This window comes from Xyrauchen texanus, chromosome 31 (genome assembly GCF_025860055.1).
Source record: "Xyrauchen texanus isolate HMW12.3.18 chromosome 31, RBS_HiC_50CHRs, whole genome shotgun sequence".
Classification (NCBI taxonomy): domain Eukaryota; kingdom Metazoa; phylum Chordata; class Actinopteri; order Cypriniformes; family Catostomidae; genus Xyrauchen; species Xyrauchen texanus.
Genome location: NC_068306.1, coordinates 26,459,955 through 26,478,819, shown reverse-complemented (window position 1 = coordinate 26,478,819; position 18,865 = coordinate 26,459,955). Strand labels below are relative to the sequence as shown.

Below are 18,865 nucleotides of genomic sequence, written 5' to 3'. Positions count from 1 at the left end.
AGTGTTTTAGGGGGTTCAAGACTGTTTTCAGACTTCTAAACAGTGATATTAGAGGGGGGAAATACCTTTAAATATCTCTATCAGTCTGAAACATGTAGTTGCTTTTAACAAGACTTTGTTAACTTTCAGTTTTACCATTTGACAAGTATTTTGATCAGATTATTGTTTTTGTCTAAAAAGACAGCAGAAACTGGAAATGCGTTTAATTAATTTCTTCTGCATTATGTAACTGCAAATTTGCTATTTTCCTGTATAAAGTGCTGTACCTTTGGTATCCTATACCTTATATAATTGACATAGTGTTCTAGGGAATTCAGACTGTGTAATAGACTGGACTGTCTCCCAATTCATTCTCATAGCAGCGTAAAAATGCCTCTGGATGCCATAAACAATTCCACTCGATACACGGATTATATGATGAGTTTACCCAATAAAAGTTGGATAAGCATTATTTATCATATTATTAGCCTTCTCCGCTGAGACTTTCCTTAAAAAGCACCACATTGCTCATTCCTTAGTCCTCTGAACCCCTTATAGCATCAGAGTACCTATCTGACGCAAAGCTCTGTATCTCCTTTGGGATCGGACAGCACGAGGTTTGGGCAACAGTCTGAGTTCTCCCTTGAATTTTCTATCAAGGGGATCACACAGATGCCATGGAGAGGTACATCTGATCCTCAGAGTTGAATTGCCAAACATCTTGTATAACTCCAATCTATTTCAGCTCTACTTTGATTTCAGAACAGGGATTGTCTTTTTTTGTATTCTTTGTATTTTGTCCTTATGATGGTGTTTAAACAGCCTAACCTTCCGTGGTTGGTTTTTGTCGTCCATCAAAAATAATAACTAGGACTGGAGTGAGGTCCATCAATTTCTTCAGCATATCCATAATATCTGGATGATCTTTTGCTCCTTCAATAAATTCCTCCAGTGTCAGCTCACCTGAGAGTTTCAGTTGAAAGAAAATGCAATCAGCTCAACAGACATGTGAAAGATTAATATAATTGCATTCAGATTCATATTTTTCATGAATTAAATGGAATTTGTGCTTACCCTCTCCATTGACATCAATCTTTTCATATATAAGTGTCACCACATCCTCTGGCTCAATGTCACGATTTCGTGTGATGTCTTGTATTGCCTGTAGTTTGTAGAACCAAAAAGGGATAATTATTAAACATGATGTGATACATTTGTGGTATGAACCTATTGAGTTATACAAAAATTTATGAAAATGCAATTAACACAAAATAATTACTTTCATACACCACTTGAATGATGAACATGTTTTCAGTTACTGAGTTCAAAGTCATTTTGATATATTCTGGGGCTTAAAGTATAGAATGTCACATGGTGTGACCAGACACAGAAGAAAAGTCTAATTAAATTGCTGAAATTCTTGAAAAAAGTTTGAAAATATTAATATTTGAAACACTTTTGTCCAAAGTCAGATGGTGTAATCAACATGTAGGTAGCCTTGTGAAAAAGACAGTGAGGACCTCTTTAGACCCTTAAGAATGTGTGAAGTGTTCAAATATATATATATATATATATATATATATATATATATATATATATATATTTGTGAAAAGGCACATTTTGTTTAATTCATGTTGAGTAATCCTGAGAAATGTCTTGATATTCTTGACTCAAAAAGTAATGATATTAAAAATATCTAAATATATATTGTTTAAAAATATGTATGAAAATATGTTGAAGCAAAGGAAAGAATTTTAATACATTTAACTTGATAGTTAACACCACTTGACATTTTTTAAGTAATTAAATAAAAAAAAATTGGTAGAAAATACTATAAATGTTTTTCACAAATATATTAAATCTTCATAGACACAACGATTTGATTTCTATGAACTTGACAAGTGTTTGAAACTAGATTTGGACAATTTCTGACAACCTTTTCTATCAATGACCCATAAAGTATAAATCTATGGAAACATACCTTAAATATATTGGCATCCTCTATGGGATATGTATATATAGGCGTCTTGCACTTGTACATGTCCTCACAGTTATACTGCATTAGTCAGGGCTGCCGGAACCCCAAGCACTTCATATTTTATAACCGTGGTTTAGAAGTGAATGGCATCTATTGTAATATTATTTTCTCTGTTTCCCTGTATCTAACTCAGGATACATACAGTTGAAGTCAGAAGTTTAAAATACATTTAAGGTTGAAAACCTTCTCTGTCTTAGGTCAGTTAGGATTACTAATTTATTTTAAGAATGTGAAATGTCAGAATAATAAACGTAGAGAGAGTGATTTATTTTTTAGCTTATACATCTTTCATCACATTCCCAGTGGGTCAGACGTTTACATACACTTTGTTTGAATTTGGTCGCATTGCCTTTAAATTGTTTAACTTGGGGAAAACGTTTTGGGTAGCCTTCCAGCTTCTCACAATAAGTTGCTGGAATTTTGGCCCATTCCTCCAGACAGAACCAGTGATTTAGGTTTGTAAGCCTCCTTGCTCGCACATGCTATTTCAGTTTTGCACACAAATTTTCTACTGAATTGAGGTCAGGGTTTTGTGATGGCCACTCCAATACCTTGACTTTGTTGTCCTTTAGCCATTTTGACACAACTTCTGAGGTATGCTTGGGGTCATTGTCCATTTGGAAGACCCATTTGTGACCAAGCTTTAACTTTCTGGCTGATGTCTTGAGATTTTGCTTCAATATATCCACATAATTTTCCTTCCTCATGATGCCATCTATTTTGTGAAGTGCACCAGTCCCTCCTGCAGCAAAGCACCCCCACAACATGATGTTGCTACCCCAATGCTTCATGGTTGGGATGGTGTTCTTCGGCTTGCAAGCCTCACTCTTTTTCCTCAATGGTTATTATGATCAAACAGTTAAATTTTGTTTCATTAGACCAGAGTACATTTCTCCAAAAAGGAAGATCTGTGTCCCCGTGTGCACTTGCAAACTGTAGTCTGGCTTTTTTATGGCTGTTTTGGAGCAGTGCATTCTTCCTTGCTGAGCAGCCTTTCATGTCAATATAGGACTAATTTTGTGTATATATATATATATATATATACACTCATACTGTGGATATAGATTCTTGTCTACCTGTTTCCGCCAACATCTTTACAAGGTCATTTGCTGTTGTTCTGGGATTGATTTGTACTTTTCACACTAAACTCTGTTCATCTCTTGGAGACTGTGTCTCCTTCCTGAGTGGTGTGATGCTGCATGGTCCCAGAGTGTTTGTACTTGCGAACTATTGTTTGTACAGATGAATGTGGTACCTTCAGGCGTTTGGAAATTGCTCCCAAGGATGAACCAGACTTGTGGAGGTCCACAATTTTTTTTTTTAGGTCTTGGCTGATTTATTTTGATTTTTCCATGATGTCAAGCAAAGAGGCACTGAGTTTGAAGGAAAACCTTAAAATACATCCACAGGTACACCTCCAATTCAGTACACCTCCTATCAGAATCTAATTGGATAATTGTCTAAAGGCTTAACATCATTTTCTGGAATTTTCCAAGCTGCTTAACGGCACAGTTATCTTAGTGTATGTAAACTTCTGCCCCACTGGAATTGTGATATAGTCAATTACATGTGAAACAATCTGCCTATAAAGAATTGTTGAAAAATTACTTGTATCACAGATGTCACAGATTGGCACAGATGTCCAAACCGACTTGCCAAAACTATAGTTTGCTAATCTGTGGAGTGGGTAAAAATGAGTTTTAATGACTTCAACCTAAGTTGATGTAAACTTCTGACTTCAGCTGCATACACTATATATATCTATCCCTAGAACTTTGATAATTGAACTGCTTCAGTATTGTGTGGAATAGCCAATTATAGCAACCAGCCACCACTGCCAGAGGTCAGCCAAAGTGAACTGAACATGGAACCACTTGGAACATGCAATCCTATTGGTATGCTAAAAAGCAGCCCTCTCAGAAACTGAGGTACAGATAAGGCACAAGGAAGCCAGTTTCCTAATTGGATTAAATGAGATCATCCACAAGATAAGCAGACTGATCCAAGGTCCAAGTTCACCTGACTTCTGAATCAGTTTCAGCAATGGCATTCTATTTATGTCACGTTAACTAAAGACCTGATGTGGGAGCATATGAGGATATTTTTTATGATGATAATCCAGCAATTATCAGCAGATATGAACCTCGTCTCACATTGTATTTGCTACAGATAAAATCCAGAGAGCTCTAATGAAAGCTGTAAAAAATCTTAATGTAAACAGAATTGTTGAATCTTTCATTTACTTTGAATATTGTCTCCAATTCGTCCTTGTCAATTTTCCCATTGCCATCCTGGTCAAAAAGTTTGAAGTACCACTTTAGCTTCTGGTTGATTTCCCCTTTGAGCATTAAACTAACGGCAGCAATGTATTCCACAAAATTGATATATCCATCCTTAAGAAAAAGAGAAAGGGAGGAACAAGTCAAGGAAAGTACATTATGTCGTATTCATGTTTTTGACATGCAAAGTCATGATGATTGGCCTTTTAAGGATGCTCTGCACTTGGCCATTGATTTGTATGTATAATGTTATGCTCCACCACACTAACCGCATTATCCAATAATACACTTTTTGACTTTAGGGAGCAAGATGGCATTCAAATCCAAAAATGAAAATTCTCTCATCCTTTGTTTCTTCTGCTGAACACATATGAAAAATATTTAGAAGATTGTTTCAGCTTTGTAAGTCCTCACAAAGCAAGTGAATGGTGGGCAGAACTTTGAAGCTCTGTAAAGCACATAAAGGCAGCCTAAAAGTTATCCATAAGACTCCAGTGGTTACTTTTGTCTTCAGAAGTGATACGATATACATGTGGGTGAGAAACATATACATATTAAAGTCCTTTTTTTACTATAAATTCTCCTCCGTGCCCAGTAAGTGGCAATATGCACAAATAATGCAAATCATCAAAAACCCAAGAAGAAGAATGTGAAATTGATAGTGGATACTTATAGTAAATAAGGACTGATCTTTTTCTCAATCACACCATTCATATCACTTCTGAAGACATGGATTTAACCACTGGAGTCATATTTTATTGTATGGACCTACAGAACAGAGATATTTTTCAAAAAATCTTTGTTTGTGTTCTGCAGAAGAAAGAAAGTCACACACATCTGGAATGGCATGAGGGTAAGATAATTATGAGAGAATTTTCAGAATAGTCTATGAGGCCTTGCTGGCATTGATTCTCAATACTGTAAAACAGTAAAATAATTTAAGGATGAACAACCTCCCTTAGAAAATTTCGGCAAGGTCAATGTGTGGCACAAGCTGTTTGACCTAAACTAATGCTTTCAGGACTTTAGGCCCTTTCCCACCTACAGTCAAGGTACTTTTCCCTCAGTCACTCTAGGAGCGGATCACACGAGGAGACTTTTTCCCTGTTGCATTCACATGACGGAATCTATTATCAACTTTTTTTTACTTTGTTTGCATGCACATTTCAATGCCAACAGCGACAAAATCAACAGCAATGACAGAGAACACTGGGATCGAGGCTACACTTTTGTTTGTTTAGGGCTGTTGTATACTAACTGCGGCTGCATCATAAACCAGTGTTTTTGGATGAATGGAACTATCTGAACAGTTTAAAAAGCACCTTATTTCATCCCACCTCATCTTTATACAGCCTCTGAAGGCAGCATTTTCCAGGTTTTGGACACAGCTTGTGTCTTCAGGTTACAGTTTAAACTGGGCATGTGAAGCATGTGTGCGGTTCTCCATTCTGCAGCCGGATGAGATGAGGTGGTGAAAAGCACTCTTTAAACATGAAGTACACGCTGAACTCAGTGGACAACATATTGAAATGCTCTATAAACCTATTTATCAACACAATCTTTTACATTAAAGGCTTTTATGATGCATACATTACTGTACTGAATTACTCACTCATTTACTTAACATATGATTATTTACTGTCATCCCAGGAGGAAGTCGATGTAGTAATCCAGAATTCACTTTATTTTCTGTATAGTCACACAGTACAGATACAATGAAAACTCAAATAGTGTCTCCCTATGAAGACGCACGCACGCATGCACACACCTACTTCTAAACCTCACAAAAAACTTTCTGCATTTTTACATTCCCAAAAAAATCCTTTAGTATGTTTTTTTTAATCGATTTTTATTATGGGTACACTGGAAATGTACTCATAAACCACATTTATAGCATAATACCCTTGTAATTACCAGTTTGTAACCTAAAAAAAAGTCCTTAAACACTTAAACACACACACACGTGAAACGGGTGATTCTCTTTATATACTTTGTTTGTTTTATGTTATATCTGTTAAGGGAATTGTAAAAGTAGCAGGCTAGCAGCTAGTTGTTTACTGACAGTGGCTGTGGAGCTCATCTCCTTTCTCAATCCAGGTTTTTTGTCCAGTAACAGGCTGTATCTACCCCAGAGTAGGAGCTAAAAGTATCCCCTAAAACGGCTTTGAGGAACTATAGCTCCTCAGGTGCGAAAGCGACGAAAAGCACTAGACCCAGGGAAAGGTACCTAAAACGGGCTTTAGTACCACTAGTGGGAAAGGCCCTATTATACGCTTTTCTCATCTTAGCAGACCAGTCTACACTGAGATCCATATTTGTTTTAAATATATCAGTAAACCAACCAAGTAAGCTTCATGCAGAAGGATTACACCACAAAATAACCTCCATACTTTATTTATTTCTACTTTTTTTTTTTTGCCAGTTCTCCCATTTCTAAACTTTTTTTTGGCAACTTACGATTTAAATTTGATTGAATTTTTTTTTTTTTTTTTTTTTTTTGCTGAGGGCAAGTAACCTGCCTTGAGATCAATATTAGGAGGTAAAAGCTCTAGACATGTATATGAGAGATAAATGGTTTACTGCTTTGGTTGACCTTATTCTACACATCCTGATCACTGGCCCAAAGATCCCTAGTCCTTTTGAAATATCCATTAAAGAGTTATGCAACAAGCCTATGGAAGATGATCTCTCATGATGGCCTGCTTTGCAAGATTGTTCTTCGCATGTGACATAATTAGATCTGCCAATAGGCTTATCTTACTGTCACAAATCTTTAGAGAACATAAGGCTGATTCGTTCAACTTAAAGGGATAGTTCTCCCAAAAATGAATATTGATCATATTGTTCCAAACCTCAATTTCTTTCTTTGTTCTGTAGAAAATAATAGGAGACATAAAAGAGAATGTTAATGATGTTATATATGATTTGTGCCATGAGATCCAAACCGAGACAGAAACACTTTATAGAATGCAAACTTGACCCCATCTTACCCCATCCATGTCAAAAGTGAAGAACACCTGGTCCACATAGCTGTTCGCATCCTCAGTCATACCCTGTAGTCCAAGAATGGCCTTGAGCTCAAATAGTGTGATCAGGCCAGATGGAGACTCCCTCATGAACTTGTTATACCAGTGGTGCATATCTTCAGCAAGGATATCATCCAGACTTGCATGGTTGTTACCCATGGCTGTGGCCTGCAGAGGTAGGAAACCAGTCCCACCCTCACTTTCTGATCCGCAGCTGGTCCAGGCAGTTGCTTTGGGGCAGCTGGCCCTTTACATTTGAGGTGCCTGTGAACTCCAGCAATGAGGAGCAAATTGGCAGTGACAACTGCAGAATGGCCTCTGTAGAGAGCTAGAGGGTAATATGCTGAGAGTCTAAACGTATTATGTCCAGGAACCACTAAAAAGAGGTGGTCACTTAAAATAACTACCACTAATGGGATAATGGCAGCTGTACTCCACTTGATGGGCAGGTAAAAGAGTAACTGGCACAGAGTAGAGCAAGCTTATATAAGAGGTCTTGAGTTTCCTTGAGATGAACTGCTTGTACTGTTATTGTAATACAGGGTGCATCAGAGGACAGTGTTCAGTAAAGCTTAAAGTAGGGAGAATGTGTTAAGGTCTAACAGCTATAGCTCTCTCTCTCTCTCAATGTAGACTCTATAATAATCCTTCAATCCACAAACTTTTATTCTAGAATGTTAAGTCAGTGATTGTATGTGGATTCTGATCATACAGAATTGACTGAATATTTTAATAATTTCTTTATACAGCTATGTTTTTAAGGTTGATTTTTATCCATGTTTTATTAATTTTTTTAAAGTTTGTAAAAAAAGAAAGAAAAATTATTTAAATAAAAAAGGTTACAATTTCTGATAAAAAATCAGGTATGATTTTACATAATAACAACATCCAAAACTAAAAGGTTTCACACTTTTTAGTTTTACAAACAAAAATGATGATAATAGTGATAATAGTGGATGCACTATAACTTTATTGCAGATCATAAAATGGCACTTTGCTAATTAGCATGCACTTAAATTACCTTTTTTTATGGAAAAATTTAGAAATTGTGAAAAAACATTGTGCTCAGTAATGTCATGCAATGGCAGTATATATTGTTTATCTAAAACAGGTCCGCCACAGTGATATTAACAATAGAATACAACAAAGTTTCACACAAACCAGAGAACAGAAGTTACTAAAACTGTCTGATGAGTTTGTAGTCAGAGAATAGATGCATTTCTATGCCCAGCCTTATTTATTTGAAAAGGAGTTCTCAATCAAACTGAGATTCGGAGGCTGAAAGCGATACCTCAGCGAAAACATTCGGTAGGTGTAACATTCTTGGCCAAACTCCAGTAGTTTTTAACCGGCTATTGAGTTGTTGGCTTTAATATACTGTTATGAGAATGTACCAGTTCACAGCAGACAGTGCAACGGCACACATTGACATCCTCAACTGACGTCAATCAACATACGATTAAAGGTATATTTTCAGTGTGAATCAGAGTTGTTGTAGTAAGCAGCCTTGATGAGCAACGGGACATTCTATCGATCACTTGGTTTCTATTTGCGGAGTTGCGCTGTCTGCTGTGAACTGGTACATTCTCATAACAGTATATTAAAGCCAACATCTCACTAGCCAGTTAAAAAATACTGGATTTTGGCCGAGAATGTTACACCTACTGAATGTTTTCGCTGAGGTATCACTGTCTTCAGGCAGAGGACTGTCACACACATACCGTACACCCACCGGTCCAGAATGGAGAAGAGATGACAGACATTCCCCCAAGTTGCTCCCAAAGTTAAAAAAGGCACTATATAAGTGCAGACCATTTACCATTAACCATTCCCGCTTCCTCTGTCTATCTCTCGCTGTTTGATTGAGTACTCCATTTCATACAAAAAAGGCTGGACATAGAAATGCATCTATTCTCAGACTGCAAACTTCAGATCATCAGATATATTAAGAATGTTCCATTATCTGGTTTGTATGCAGCTGTGCTGTGTTGTTCCTATTGCTGTGGTGGACCTGTTTTTAGATAAACAAAACAAGTTTTCGATTGAACACCCCATGTTGTGAATGGGGGCTGCATGAACTTGCTCTTTTACCCTGTCTTGAACGTGCACAGGACAGCAATGGTCAGTCAACAGCTTCACTAAATAATACAGTATGGTTTGTTTCTCACCAAACCTTGTCATATGCTTTCAAAACAATCATGAGTCTCATGGAATAATTTATAAGACTTCTGATTTATACTTTTGTCTTTTTAAAGCTTAAGACCGCCATTGTGGGGTTAGGGTTACACTGAGCACAACATTTTTTATTTCTTTCATTTTGAAGTTCTTTCTTTGTGTTAAGAAAAATACAATAAAAAAGTGATATTGGGTTATAACAACACAGGGGTGAGTAGATGTAGGGAGGATGTTATAAGGCTTCCACCCTCTAGGGGGAGCTGTAATTTCTTTTGTTCCAAATGGTGTTACTGAGCCTTTCATTAGAGTGTTGAAGCTGTTGCTATGCAACAGATTTGCGTTCCCTCTGGGAAGGTAAGAAGTGTGCTCTGTATGTGAGTGTTAATCTAATTAATTTCTTTATCAATATTGCCCATCCATGTTGTACAGTAAATTATTCACAGGTTAAAATGTTTGTAGATAGGTAGATGTTGTTATTTGTGGCAGATGGGTGTTCTAATTCTTTTTTTTTTTTTTGTACTTTGAGTAATTCTATGTGGCTGATTGCAATTCAGTACATCTAATCTTGTGTCTGAGACTCATTTAACAATTACATCTGTCTTTATTTTTGTATGTCAGACTATTTATCTTTGTTTGGTTTACTTTTATGTGTTTTAATAGTTTTGAGAACCATATTTATTTGTATATCATATCCAAATTACATAATACCACTTTTATTTAAATTGTTTTATGGGAAAAAATTGTTATTTGTGCTGTTACCATTAATATGTGAACTAAACAGATTTGTGTTCCCTCTGGGAAGCCTGCTGTTCCCCTTATGCCTGATGTAGAGAGAGGGAAAATAATAAAAGAGAGCTGCCCTGCTTCAAACACAGCAATGCCTGGTGTCCACTCTCCTTTCTCACTCACACCCTAACACAACGCAGAGACTAAACTAGTGAAGGAGAGGGGGCCTATGGTGCAGACATCGCCGAACAAGGGTTACATAAACAATGACTGAATTTTATTTTTTGGGTGAACTATCCCTTTAATTCAAATGCTATAAGTGATATGACCAGATGAGCTTTTGTACATCTGCCAGTCAGATCACGGACTTTTCTCACTTGGAAGTGGTGACGAGGCAGATCCATGTAAAATAAATTCAAACTCTTCATTAGGGTCTTAACACTACACTACTACAGTAAATGGGATTAAGTGGCTATTAGCTCAAACGTGCATTGTAGACAAGCTCTCAAGCATTAGCCTGAACCTCTCAAGTCATTAATTTCTGCCTTTTCTACAGGCTACAAGAAATTTGTTCAGATATTAATTCCTATGCCAGAATTAGCCAAATGTCAATTGTCAAGCAAAGAAACTACACAAATTAATGCGTTAATGCTCTGTTGCCTTACGGAACACCACTCTGACACATAGAAAGTAATTTGTTAGCACTTTACAATAAGGTTATATTTGTTAACATTAGTAAATGCATTAGGTATCTTAACAGTGAAAAATATATATTTATATATTTCTTAATTTTGGTTTATATTAACTTGTGAAAATAAATTGTTCAGTTCATGATAGTTCATTTAATCCACTAACTAATGTTAACATATTTATGTTAAATGTATAATAAAAATGTATTAATATATGTTGAAATTTACATTAAGATTAATAAGTGCTGTAAAAGTATTGTTCATTGTTACTTTTAGATTCATAAAAGTATAATATAATTTGAAACCATTGCAACCCACCTTCATTATACATGTAAATAAGACTAGATAGCGATAACTACGGAGCCCCTCAGAGGACAGGGTTGGGAATTTCTTTTCTGACATTGTTTACGTGCCCACGAAATAAGATTTGTATTCCCTCGCAATAAATTAACCATGGTTTTACTTCAGTAACCATATTTTAACCCTGATATTCATGGTGAAACAATACAGATAATACAGAAAACCGTCTCGGTTATGTACGTAATTGCATTTTGCTAACACATATGGGGAGTGCCCTTCCCCAAGAACTAGTTGAAACCTCTTTACAGTAATGACAATATTAAAATGTTGACTATGGCATTTGAGCACCCGCCCTTTTAGGCCGAAGCTGTAATAAAAGCAGGCACGCAAACACCATTTCTCCAAATTTTCTGACTGAGGGACAAAGAGCGCATCGCTCGCACCTCAAAGAACTCATGTAGTGCGGTTAGCATTCACAATGTTTTGTTCCCTTCGTCTCAGGGTATCGAGGTTACGTACCCAAGACGTTTGTGTTCTGCTAATGCATGTTGGGAACAGAATCCCATCATGTCGCACTACATGACATAATCTTCCAGAGAGGACACATGATGCCAAAGTCCTACGGGGAGTCCTTCAGCGACAGACATGAATATGCCACAAGTGACCCTCATGTTGGGCCAGGAGGAGAGCACTCAGAATGGATATATGAACTATAGTCATATAGTATGAATTAACCCCTTCACAAACCCAGTCAGGTAGGAAGTTTATTTATAATGAAAGTGTTGTGACTTTATATTAAATTACAATGGCCTGAATGCAGGTGGTTGTGTAAAATGATGGGGAGCCCGTACTTAAAAGGAGGGGCATAAGCAAATGTTTGTCAAACAAAATAGCAAGTGCTTTAAACAGAGAGGACTTGTGAAGAGAGAGACATTACATCTAGGTTGTAAAACCTTGCGAATGTGTTTTGAGAAGACCATAATACTACAAAACATATGTCTTGCAAAGACACACCATTCGTCCATGCCCATGAGGAGGCCATGCCTCTAGTTTAGTGTGCTTTAACAGCAATTGGGCAAATCTTACACTGGGACTTTTAAGCCAGGGCAATCGCGTCAACGATACAAGCAGAAAGTCTTTGCTTGGAGATGAATATTCCTTTCGTGTGTCCTCCATATCATGCAAAGAGCTAATCAGACAGTCTGAACTGGCGAGTACGCTAGGAGGGAAGAAGGCTTGAAGGTGAACCACCTGCGCTATGAAGGGCGTGGTTAGAACCTTAGACACAGAGCCTCCTTTATTCATGTTGCTTCTGTAAGGAACTTTATGATTAAATCATGTTTGCCTATAATGGCGCCGGTTTCAGGTGTGCAATACATAGATATAATCGCCACATAAACTTTGAGTGTTGATGGAGTGAATCCTGTGTCCTGAATCCTGTGTAAAGGTTCCTCTGGAGGAGACCACTCGAGATCGAGCTCTTGGACCATCCTTGAAAGGACACGAAGCATCTCCTTGTCAGTGGCACGTACATGTTCCTCGCCCTCGCTGGGGGAATGGGTGGTAGTGTCATCCACTGACCGCTCACGTGATGCAACGCAGGATGCAATGTCAAGGGAACTGGGTCTTAAGGGAACTACAGTAATAAAAATAATAATTTTGTGGTTATTATAGTTTTAGAATGATTAGTTCACCTCTCTAATCTTTTTCTTTTGTCACGTGACAGCCGCATTGCTCACACAGGAAACAGAAATGATTAGTTCACCTCTCGAGTTATCTGGGCGAGTCATTCGTTCTTTTTTCATGTGTCAGCCATCACGTGACAAAAGAATTAACGACTTGGACAAGAAGATTCAATCCAGAGGTGCACTAATCATTTCTGTTTCTCATAATTTGTCCTTGGCTGCATTATAAATCTTTCCTTATTGGGACTATAATCAAAGTTTGCGTAAGTAGACGTGTTGGGGCAGATTGACTATTGAAAATGTAACATTTTAATTGAATTCTGCTAAAATGAATGAAATGGACAAAATTACATGAATAAAGATTTGTTTATTTTCAAGTCAGTAAAATGATCTCCCCATCACTACAACAAATGTCAAGGTTAAAATATAGTTATTATAGTAAAACCATGGGAAATTTAAAGAGAAAATGAAACTATTGCGAGGGCATACAAAACTTATTGCAAGGTAACTATATTAAAACTAAACTAAAAACTAATTTATAAAAAAAAAAACACAATTCTGTACTTAATGCATTAATTTGACACCACCATAATACTACAAATAAAGTAGTCATACACTGAAAATGTAACCAAATTGACTACAATTGCAATAAAAACTAAATAAAAAAATTAATAACAGAATTTTTTTATATAATTAATAATATAACCTTGGTCATACTTTCCCTTATAATTCAAGATTTTATACTCTTTGTTTGTTAAAAAAAATACATATAAAAATAAATAAAAGGATGTGTAATATTTATGCTAATGACACTGCAGTTGTATGAGCAAGTAAGTGCATGACATCTGTTTCTTTGACCCAGAGCTCTGACATGCAACACAAGTTGTGTGCAGGACACGCGCACAAACCTGATCGTTAGAGCCAATCAGAGAGGGAGAGAAGGACAAGACAATAATCTTAAGCCAGCCAATCAAGGGACAAGAGTGAGAAAACAAAAAACATACCAATGATTGAATAGGAAAATTTGAAGAGATGACTAGAGTGGTAACATGATAATTCATAATCAAATAAAATGAAAATTATACATATGGTACAATCAGAACACTAGTAGACTAAACCAAAAAATATTATTTCTAATTTCTACCCAAGAATACAAAATTATTGTAAATAATGTTTTATATTTTTATGTAAATAAAAACAATTACATTGATTTTTATAAACTAACTAGTTTCAAATTATTTTATTATGTCACAGTTGACTGAAATTACATTATTAGCAATTAGAACAAATTAAGGAGTCTTGGGAGTATTTCAGTGCTGTCCTGATTAGGAAACATGATGATCCACCATAATCATTCCTCCACTGACCTTGAATATCTGTATCCTATCATTAATTATTCTGATTGGGACTGCTGAACATTTTTTCACTTACAAGCACAGCCTGACCTTTGCCATTGTGCAGTTACTTAAATATACTGATTTGATGTGTTCATGGCAAATATTAAAAAAGAGAATACAAGCTTAACGAGAAAGAAATGTCCTATTTTAATGATAATCTGTCCCTCACTAGGAGGTCAGCACAGACATGAGAACAGGTTTGGAAAATCTGTCAATGCCCTGATCAAGAGATGTATTTCACAGAGAAATGTGAAATTAATTACTTAAGCAACATTTAAATGTATAATATTGAAACATGAATACATGACACAAGATAACTAGTGATCACTACATATAGTCTGCAGACAGAATAGGACGAGCTCCACGGGCACAAACTCAAGTGAAGCTTCATGAAAGAATTAAGAACGTTCCATCTTAATGATTCTGCATACATTGATACTTAAATATATATATATATATATATATATATATATATATATATATATATATATATATATATATATATATATATATATATTATTATATATTAAATAAAACTTTTTACACCCAACGCTTTGATGATAAAACTACAGCATTTTCCATTGGCAGGTGAATGATTTTTGGATATTTTTTTCAGTGTTTCCATATTTTATGATTTTAGCAAATCTCAAAAGCGCAAGATTAATGTCTAGGTTACGGATGTAACCTCCGTTCCCTGATGGAGGGAACGAGACGCTGTGTCGGAGAAGCGACACTAGGGGTCTCTCTTGTTCGCCGAATATGCCTCTGATCTATGAAAAAAGGCCAATGAGAAGTTGGCATATAGTATTTGCATACCCCGCCCCCGGTCATACGGGTATAAAGGTGAGGAAATACTATGAGTTCATTCAGGATTTTTCTGAGGAGCCGGAAATGGTCCGGCCACTACAGTGACTAGGCTCAGCAACGTGGCCGGGAGGACACAACGTCTCGTTCCCTCCATCAGGGAACGGAGGTTACATCCGTAACCTAGACGTTCCCCGTCTGTCGCTCTCTCGATGTTGTGTCGGAAAAGCGACACTAGGGGTCCAATTTAAATCACGCCATGCGCTGAGCCGTGTACGTGTTCTGCTGACACAGGAGCGGGCAGGTATTTTACGTGCAAAGGCAACCAGCTGTGTCAGACTGCACGTACCCTTCCCCAATGCCCCAAAAAAGTCGTCGGAATCCTTCTGGTTACCCTAGACAGGGGAACAAGGCGACGCTTGCCAACCTGAGAACGGGCCGAGCCTGGCTTGTCCTCTTTTCTCTCTATGTTTCTATCATAGAGCAATAAGCGGCTGGGGCCCTTACATGCATCGAGGGATGGGGGTCTTACTCAGTTTCCTATTCTTTCAGGGGGAAAAGACCCTACGGAGACCACACCTGCCCTGAAGGGGAGGTAAGGTGGTGAATACATCACATGGGTTTTTAGGCGGCATGTGGAAGTGGCGCAATGGTAGATCCAGCCTCAATAGGAGGGGGGAGTTGCTACAGCATGGCGACCGGACGGCAGCTGGAACTGCCTAAGGGAGACACGGGTCCACTCGCAAGGGAACCGTACCGCGGAAAATACACACAGGAAGTCCATGTAGGGGTCCTACCCTGTGGAGCACCTATTCCAGTACAGGGTAGATTGAGTACCCGCAGTGGATTGGGTCGGCTAGTTCCTCCGCTGAACTGCAGGAATCATCCAGGGATCCGAGGAGTGGGATCTCCTGGGAGAAAAAGCGCACAATTTTACCTCAACCGAGGGAAAGGGTGCTATATGCAAGCGATTCACCCGGCCAGATCAGCGTGTTAACGAGTTCTACTGGCTCGGACCTGAGAAAACACGGGATGATACTGACTCAACCCTGAGACTGTTAAATCTTGCATTGGGTGTTGCCCAACCCGCTGCTCTACATATGTCTGCCAGGGAGGTCCCCCTGGCCAGTGCCCACGAGGACGCAACACTCCTTGTTGAGTGAGCTTGGACCCGCGAGGGGGCACGGCCTGGGTGTGATAGGCAGCATTCCCTTTCCGCTGTCCCTGAAAGCAGTCAAAGAGCTGCTCAGAACATCTAAAGCTCTGTGTGCGGTCCAGGTAGGTACACAAAGCACGTACCGGACACAGCAACGAAGGGGCTGGGTCTGCCTCCTCCAGGGCCGCGCTTGCAGGTTCACTACCTGGTCTCTAAAGGGCGTGGTAAGAACCTTGGGCATGTAGCCCGGTCACGGTCTTAGGATCACATATGTGTCTGCCGGACCGAACTCCAGGCAAGTGTCGCTGACAGAGAACGCTTGCAGGTCCCTGACCCTCTTGATGGAGGCGAGCGCGATCAGAAGGGCAGTCGTAAGAGAGAGGGCCCTGAATCCAACTGATTCTAGCGGCTCGAAGGGAGGTCTCTGGAGGCCCGTGAGGACTACCGAGAGATCCCAGGAGGGGAACAGGCTTGGCCGGGAGGGATTTAACCTCCGGGTGCCTCTTAGGAATCTGATGATTAAGTCGTGCTTGCCCAAAGACTTGCCTTCGTGGGCCACGACATACACCTTTAGGGTGGAAGGGGACAGCCTCCCCTCCAGCCTCTCTTGCAGGAATAACAGCACTGACCTAACTGCGCACCTCTGTGGGTCTTCGGCCCGGGAAGAATACCAATTTGCGAACAAGTGCCACTTCAGGGCGTAAAGATGCCTGGTAGAAGGGGCTCTGGCTTGGTTGATTGTGTCTACGATGGTAGGTTGTAGACCAGCTAGATCTTCCGCGTCCCATCCAGGGCCAGACGTGGAGGTTCCAAAGGTCTGTGTGCGGATGCCAGAGCATGCCCTGTCTTTGAGAAAGAAGGTCTTTCCTCAGGGGAATTCGCCAGGGAGGGGCTGTCGCGAGGAGTATGGAGGTCCGAGAACCAGGCCCGGATGGGCAAATACGGAGCCACTAGTGTGACTTGTTCCTCGTCCTCCCTGACCTTGCACAGCACCTGTGGAAGAAGGCTCACTGGGGGAAAATGCGTACTTGCGCAGCCCGCAGGCCAGCTGTGTGCCAGTGCGTCTGCCTCGAGGGGAGCCTCTGTTCGGGTATACCAGAGCGGGCGGTGGGAGGTCTCTTGGGAGGCAACAGGTCTACCTGGGCCTTGCCGAACCATTCCCAAATCAGCTGGACCGACTGGGGGTGAAGCCTCCACTCTCTGTTGTTGTGACAGCGCGTCTGCTATCACATTGAGGTTGCTGGGGATGTGAGTGGCATGCAGCAACCTTAATCAGTCATTGAGCACAGTTCCTGCAGCACATCAAGAACAGGACTACCCAAGTGCAGGTTTGAAGTGCCTTGGCCTGGTGTTGGTTGCAGGAGGGGCCGTGGCATACAGGGCGGAAGTGGTCTGGGACCGATCCACCGTCGAGGGTAGTGAGAGTGGAGGAGCGAGGAAGCCGGTTCCGGGCAGTAAAAGGTGCCCTTTTAAGGCTTACTCAACTCGTCATGCACGTCTGGGAAGAAAGGAGCGGCGCACATGCCTGCGGAACCAATCAAGTAGCCGTGGGTGGGATTTTCCAGTCCTCATGCTCGCGGTACCCGGGAAAGCATAGCGGACCTCTGTGCATCAGGCTCAGACTGGGCGCGCAGACCCGAAGGTGGCGGCCCAGATGAGTCATCAGCATCAGACACCCCTGTAACGCTCTCCGATGCAGCGGCGATGTCGTCATCCAATTCCGGGAGCTCAAGGGACCGGCAGGCCGGCCGCGAAGCGGGCCGCACTCATCCCGAGCTCAGACGGAAGTAAGCAAGTGTGCCGGGGAGGCTGGTGGTTCAAGGGGATTTACCCGGAGAACGTAACCTGTCAATATCCCCAAATTGCCTCCATTGCCCATGGTGCCTGCCTCAATCCCGTAGGAAGTAGGCGAGATGCGGGGGGCGGCTGAAGTGGCTCTCTCTCATGACAAAAGAATGCTGTGACCGCAATGCTGCCACGGCTATGTTCTCGCAATGAGAACATAAACCATTGGAGAGAAATCGCTTATCCTGAGCTCGGATGGAAGCCAGCAAGCGTGCCGGGGAGGCGGGTGGTTCGAGGGGATTTACCCGGCGAACAGAGCCCGTCATTGTCCCCAAATCGCACTGAGAACATAGACCATTCATAAAATGCTGCCTGCGTGTAATCGCAGCCCAGGCACGCAAGGCAGCTTTTATGACCGTCAGAGGTGGGGAGAAATCAACCGCATCCAGAAACTACACAGAGGCGGAAAAACGTCTTTAAAAAGACGCGTCCTGAAAAGGATGTTCAATGCCAGCTGTGTATTTGCTCTTTTAGAGAAAATAACTATTTTAACTGCACTGTCGATGCGCCCAGGGGCAAACTGCACTGCCGTGCAGAGAAGGAGAAAGCCGCTGTAATGCGCCGCAGAATCCAACAGCAGGCAGCGTCAGAGGAACAGGAACGGGTGTGTAACTCGCAGCTGACTGCATACACGACCATCGGCTCCAAAGGAAATTTCTGAATGAACTCATAGTATTTCCTCGCCTTTATACCTGTATGTCCGGGGGCGGGGTATGCAAATACTATCTGCCAACTTCTCATTGGCCTTTTTTCATAGATCAGAGGC

The 18,865-nt window shown here is 40.1% G+C and overlaps 1 protein-coding gene across 1 annotated transcript; it reads right to left on the bottom strand.

The window, feature by feature from the left end:
- Window positions 1-457: 457 nt before the first annotated feature.
- LOC127625403 (guanylyl cyclase-activating protein 1-like) lies at window positions 458-7,613 on the bottom strand. The gene is made up of 4 exons (XM_052100686.1): window positions 7,287-7,613; window positions 4,261-4,410; window positions 1,054-1,141; window positions 458-942 (listed from the first exon to the last, which is right to left on the bottom strand). The coding sequence occupies exons 1-4, from the start codon at window positions 7,479-7,481 to the stop codon at window positions 803-805; spliced, it is 573 nt and encodes a 190-aa protein (XP_051956646.1). The 5' UTR covers window positions 7,482-7,613; the 3' UTR covers window positions 458-802.
- Between the last annotated feature and the right edge of the window lie 11,252 nt (window positions 7,614-18,865).

What these genes read in the sequence shown, in the direction of transcription:
- LOC127625403 (XM_052100686.1), bottom strand. Translation starts at nt 7,481, where the DNA reads ATGGGTAACAACCATGCAAGTCTGGATGATATCCTTGCTGAAGATATG. An exon ending in TCACTTTTGACATGGATGGG is followed by an intron (nt 4,411 to 7,286) that starts GTAAGATGGGGT and finishes CTTTTTCTTAAG; the next exon opens with GATGGATATATCAATTTTGT. An exon ending in GATTGATGTCAATGGAGAGG is followed by an intron (nt 943 to 1,053) that starts GTAAGCACAAAT and finishes TGAAACTCTCAG; the next exon opens with GTGAGCTGACACTGGAGGAA.